Source organism: Sinocyclocheilus rhinocerous, unplaced genomic scaffold (assembly GCF_001515625.1).
Source record: "Sinocyclocheilus rhinocerous isolate Xijiao unplaced genomic scaffold, SAMN03320098_v1.1 scaffold1553, whole genome shotgun sequence".
Taxonomy (NCBI): Eukaryota; Metazoa; Chordata; class Actinopteri; order Cypriniformes; family Cyprinidae; genus Sinocyclocheilus; species Sinocyclocheilus rhinocerous.
In genome coordinates, this window is record NW_015639764.1 from 121,331 (window position 1) to 127,550 (window position 6,220).

Here is a 6,220-nt window from a genome sequence, read left to right on the forward strand (position 1 = left end):
AATAAATCAATGTATGGGAAACACTGATCTAAATATTAAAAATTAAAATGAAACTTACCAGCTTGAACTCTTTCATTTGATCCGTGTGTCTGTCTTTAAAGTGTTTTGTTAGTTTGGTGTGTTTCCTCGTTTTGATGTCGCCACGTCTCAGTGCTTTTATGAAGAGAGCGCATCTGCGCACCTTTCGGATACCGCATCGGGTTGACCGGGTACTCGGTACTTAAAAAAACCTGCTACCGTAACGTTTTCATTTTTTTAGTACCGACTTGGTACCGAAGTACCGGGTCTTTTGACAACACTAATTGTAACATTATAAATGTCTTTACTGTCACTTTTGATTAATTTAATGCATCTTTGATGAAAAAACTTTGCATACGTGTAAATATGTACATGTATAGTATATAATAGTTTGGTGCTGATAGTGGTACAGAAATTACACACTTTAAAGGCTATTAAGATGCATACATTTACTTGAACTTGTTTACATAATTACATGTATTAGAGAGCTATTTACAATATCTAGAAAGCTCAGACACTGATATCATTGTCTTTACTTTTGTATAAATACCACTGTCTTGGGCTGCAGAAATACTCAAAGAACTATATAGAAATATAGAGATAACAGCCATCATAAATATGCGCATACGCACATGAATATGCATTGCTATGAATTCTTTGATGTCTTTGATGCAGGGATATTTTGCCGTAAGGATTTACTGTGTTTGATTTGGCTCATTCTTTTCACTCTTAAGTGCACCGTGAGGACAAACAAACCTCTTACCAATGTGTTCAAGGAATAGCTCACCCAAAATGAAAACAATGGATGCTCTGCAGTGAATGGGTGCCGTCAGAATGAGAGTCCAAACAGCTAATAAAAACATCACAATAATCCACAAGTAATCCACACCACTCCAGTCCATCAGTTAATGTCTTGTGAAGCCAAAAGCTGTGTGTTTGTAAGAAACAAATCCATTATTAAGACGTTTTTAACATCAAACCATTGCTTCCAGCTAAAATACGAGTCCATAATCCATAATAACACTTCCTCCAGTGAAGGAGTGGATTATTTGTGGATTATTGTGATGTTTTTATCAGATGTTTGGACTCTCATTCTGACGGCACCCATTCACTGCAGAGCATCCATTGTGTGTTTGTAAGAAACAAATCCATTATTAAGACGTTTTTAACATCAAACCATTGCTTCCAGCTAAAATACGAGTCCATAATCCATAATAACGCTTCCTCCAGTGAAGGAGTGGATTATTTGTGGATGGATTATTGTTTTTTATCAGATGTTTGGACTCTCATTCTGACGGCACCCATTCACTGCAGAGCATCCATTGCTGAGAAAGTGATATAATGCTGAATTTCTCCAAATCTGATGAAGAAACAAACTCATCTCCATCTCGGATGGCCTGATGGTGAGTAAATATAAACAAACTTCCATTTTTTGTTGAACTATTCCTTAAACACATTGGTATGAGGTTTGTTTTGTCCTCACGGTACCTCACTATACCTTCAACTATAACTCTGAGTTACCATGGTAACCTAGAATCATCAATTAAAACGACCTCATCATTCAGAACTTCCTCATTCCAGTTCTAGAAGCCCAGATGTGTCTCGTCCTGATCAAATATCTGCTGGAACGAGCAGTCTGTGCCGGACTGAGTCTCCGGTGAGTGTTTCAGCTTTTTATAGCAGAAACAGAAAAACTGTCACAAACGGCATCCGACAAAACTTGCAGGAAGAGTCTGTCCTTTTTTTATGTGTTCAAAGATAGTTTTGCTCATTTTGGGGCTCTGAAAAAAATTAGGTGTTCTTCCTCCATATTCTCACTATATCAGACTAAATGAGCCATACAAGCCTGGTGTATCAGATATGATAATCAACAAACAAAAAAACATATGCAAGTATAAACTCTTTCATTTATACAGAAATTTTTTTTTCTTTCTATTTTTATGTCAGGCTTTACAGGGTTACACCCCTCAGTGTTGGACACAAGGGCAGACAGATGGAGATGGACGTGTCCCATATGTCTGCGGGTGACACCTCGTGTCCTCTCAGCATCTCTTCACATCTGAGCATCATCTCACACAGTAATTCATGTCCACCATGAGCAAAAAAAACAGAACAAATCTAACCACAGCAAGATCATATCTACCTCTATCAGATGTTAAAAACATATGCATTTCAGGTTCGTGACCATTCGTGATCAACCACATAAATTACAGCGACGACTTGTCATCCAGCAGGTCAGACTAGTTCAGTATGTGATCTAGCTGTCATATTTTCCTCCTGGCAAACCGTCACACCTCATCATCACTGGTTGAACAGGCGAAACCGTGTGTGAATGTAAGGAACAGGCATGTCTCGCTGACACAGTAAAAATATTTACCACAGTACTGAATGATTACTGTGCGCACATACACAGATCACTGTATTTTCATTGTACTTTTTATTAGTCACTGGCTAAAGTGAGTTCTAACAACTAGTACTAGTAACTAACCAGCTAACAGGGACATTCAGGCAAAGTTACGAACTAAGGTTCTTCCAGTAGTGTTAATAGAACGTTCATGCAAAATTATCTGGTCTTTAATAATGTTCTCAAAAGATTAAACAATATATATAAAAAATTAAATAAAAAACGTTATTTACACACGTTTATGGAAGGTTTTCCCTAAACGTTTTATTAGAACGTTCGTCTAACGTTTTTAAATGTTATCACTTGCGTCAGAAAGTTTAGAAAACATAATGTTCGCAAAATGATGAAATAGAATGTTTCCTTGACGTTCGAATAACGACGAAAAACATTTTTAAACCTTCGGAGAACGTTCAGAAGTAACATTTTTAGAACCTAACGATAGCAAAACATTATTAAAACATATTTTGTTAGCTGGATGTGTTTATAAAACGTACTGTGGTAGTGCCATGGTAATAAAAAATCAAATACTGAATGATTAACATATTCATGTACCATGGTATTGACAAGGAATTGCAACATTATCAAGGTATATGTGCAAAAAAAAACATGGTATTAGCATGATCTTTTTTTTTTAGAGTTGTGTAATGTTTGTTGATGTTATATTGTTGCAAAGTGTTATCGAACACGCTCATAAAAGCCTGTTTATTGAGTAAACAGGAGTTTAAACTCTGTAATAAGTTGGTTTCTTACCGTGCGTGTGTTCCGGGCGGCGCGCGCTGTTGTGCCTGATGGCGCGCGCCCAACGTTCCGCCTCGCGCAGGTTCGCGTCCTCATCATTATCATCTGTACTGAGCGCGAGCCGAAAGCTCCGCTCGTCCCTCTGGCGAACCGGACCCGAGGCCATCCAGCGGTGCCGGCACGGGTAGAAATATACGCACAGATCCGCGCTCTGGTCCTCGCACTCGCCCCGGTGCGCGCGGCTCCCCAGGCAGTCGCGCAGGTCCAGGTGCTCCGACGATGAAGGGGAGCTGATGTTCTGGACCGTCAGGCAGCTGTCCGACAGAGTCAGCGCGTGTGTGAGCCGCCCGGTGTCCGCGTCCGTAAACAGCCCGTGCATGCTCGCACCCGCGGCGGGCCCGTTCCGCTGATGCGCCGCGTCCGGTTCATCCATCCCGCGACGGGACGGTGCTGCAGTGAGTACGCCCCTCTGGCGAACCGGACCCGAGGCCATCCAGCGGTGCCGGCACGGGTAGAAATATACGCACAGATCCGCGCTCTGGTCCTCGCACTCGCCCCGGTGCGCGCGGCTCCCCAGGCAGTCGCGCAGGTCCAGGTGCTCCGACGATGAAGGGGAGCTGATGTTCTGGACCGTCAGGCAGCTGTCCGACAGAGTCAGCGCGTGTGTGAGCCGCCCGGTGTCCGCGTCCGTAAACAGCCCGTGCATGCTCGCACCCGCGGCGGGCCCGTTCCGCTGATGCGCCGCGTCCGGTTCATCCATCCCGCGACGGGACGGTGCTGCAGTGAGTACGCGTGTGCTGCCGCGGGACGCGGTTTTAGAGAGAGAGTTCACATATCTCTCCCTAGTGACGGAAAAGCGGCATGACATTAAAATAACGCATAAGGCATATAACGCATAAGACCGGACACTCCTGAGTTGTTTTCCGTCACTAAAAACACTGATGATGACTGTGATCTCTGAAGTAGAATTCAAAGAATACCATGACTGTATGTAAAAGAGTGAAAGAATAAAACACCTTTACCTACTATGGTACATATCAAAAAAATAAATAAATAAATAAAAAAATCATAGTAGTGCATGGTACAAATCAAGGTTATTATCGATGGGCTAACTAAAACCATTAAAAAAAGAAACCTTGAAAAAAATGTGTTACCTGAAATAAACGTTAACTAAAATAAAATAATAAAAAAGGAAATAACTAAAAACGGAAATAAATAAAAATATAATAAAAAAGTAATAAAAGGATAGACATAAATATAATATAAAAAATAGAAATTATTAAAGCTAACTAAAATCCAAACTAAAAAAAATATTTACAATATTAATAAAACTATAACAGTATAACAATGATGCTACAATAACACTGGCACATATCCAATAAAAAAAAGTCACAATATTACCATAATTATGGTATGTTATACCCAGAAACGTTCCGTTATGCCCTAAGTATACCTTGGTTTTGCGCGTACGCTAGGGTACAGTGCGCACAGTGCGCGTGACTCGAATTTCGTCATAAGCACAGTGCAGTACAGTACACACGCAGCCCGATTTTCTGTACGAACCTTCCGAACCCGATTTTTTTTTTTTTGCACTATTCAGTTTATCCACAAGGTGGCAACACTGTCCCGGGCTGTTGTTTCACAGTCGGAAAAGAAACGGAGGAGACAGAACAATAGACCCATTGCTCACGTGACGGGATTAAAAGAGGCCGTCAACACTAGTTTAAACGAGTACAAAGACATTTTTATCATTCATAACTCTTGGAGAGAAAAAGGGCAGACACTGGACAATGATGAAGCTTTCTAGTGCGCATGTGTCGTGCACGGTATCAGAGGATATACTTTAAAAGGCTGTGCGTAAAAAACTTTCGGCTTCACGCTTAATATAATGTAGGGGAGACTGGGAAAATCAGATTCCAAAGATTAAATACTTGTAAGTAGATTAAATTACATTTTAAAATACTCGTAATCAGCTAGACTACAGTTACTTTTTTTTTTACTAATTGCATATTATTCACACAATTGCAAATAAATTATTCATAAATTATTGATTCTTCCTAATTCCTATTTTTCATCTTTTAAATGTTCCTTTCTAAAATAGACTACTGCTTATACACTGGGAGAGTCTATGAGTTTTGTGGACATTCACACAGAGATCAGTCACTGGTCAGATGGCTTCACAGCATTTGACCACTGGATTTACAAAAATCATTTTAATTTTAAGAAGTGTTTTCTCAGAATTTCAACATTGCATCAACTACTGAAGAACACACTCATTTTTATTTGAATTATCACTCAGTAGGTTATTTAACCATGCATTACTATGTCTTCGGAAGGCTTTTGTCTTTCAAACACATTTAAATGCACAAATTCACGTTGTTTTTTATTTATATGTAATGCAGGGATTCCCAAACATTTTTTGCCAGCCAAACCACTTTCACCAAATATATTTACTTGAAGTACCCCTGAGACATTAAAATAAATATTTTAATAATTGAGTATCGCATGTTCACAGTTCTCTGATATTGTTTAATGGTCACAAATAAAATATATTTATTTTTCGTTTTATTTTGATGAATGTTACTTTAAAATTATTTATTTTCCTTTTACATTTTTCAGGGTGTCCGTGGGGTCTTAAAAAGTATTAAACGTTGATAAATCAATTTAGAGAAAATTAAGGCCCTTAAAAAGTATTAAAAAGTCTTAAATGCCATTTTCCAAGGTATTACATCTTGTATCATCTTTTCATTATGTCTATTTGTCCGAATAGTGGGGTTCTGTGTCGTTTATTTATTTATTTATGGAATCCCGCAAGATTTGACGTCATCTGTTACGGCGCTCACTGACTGACTGCACTGCTGCGTGATAGCGCGGGGCTTGTTGATCCCGCTCTCGCTGAATTTCTGACCATTACCGCACGCTCCCATCCGCTCCGCAAACATTCTAATATTGTATATAATTTTCGCACATCAGGGTGCCGCTATCAATATGTGGGGTATTTAAATCCCTTTTGAATGAGCGCTCGCAGTCGCAGTTCACTTTCGATTTCGCGATCGCGCG

The 6,220-nt window shown here is 39.7% G+C and overlaps 1 protein-coding gene across 1 annotated transcript in view; it reads right to left on the reverse strand.

Annotated features, from left to right (window-relative positions):
* sphk1 (sphingosine kinase 1) overlaps positions 1-3,600 on the reverse strand; it is a 23,540-nt gene extending 19,940 nt beyond the window's left edge. Inside the window, exon 1 of the mRNA XM_016567370.1 lies at positions 3,173-3,600. Within this exon, the coding sequence (XP_016422856.1) occupies positions 3,173-3,593 (421 nt within the window). The 5' untranslated portion in view covers positions 3,594-3,600. The remainder of the gene's footprint in view (positions 1-3,172) is intronic.
* Positions 3,601-6,220: the final 2,620 nt, after the last annotated feature.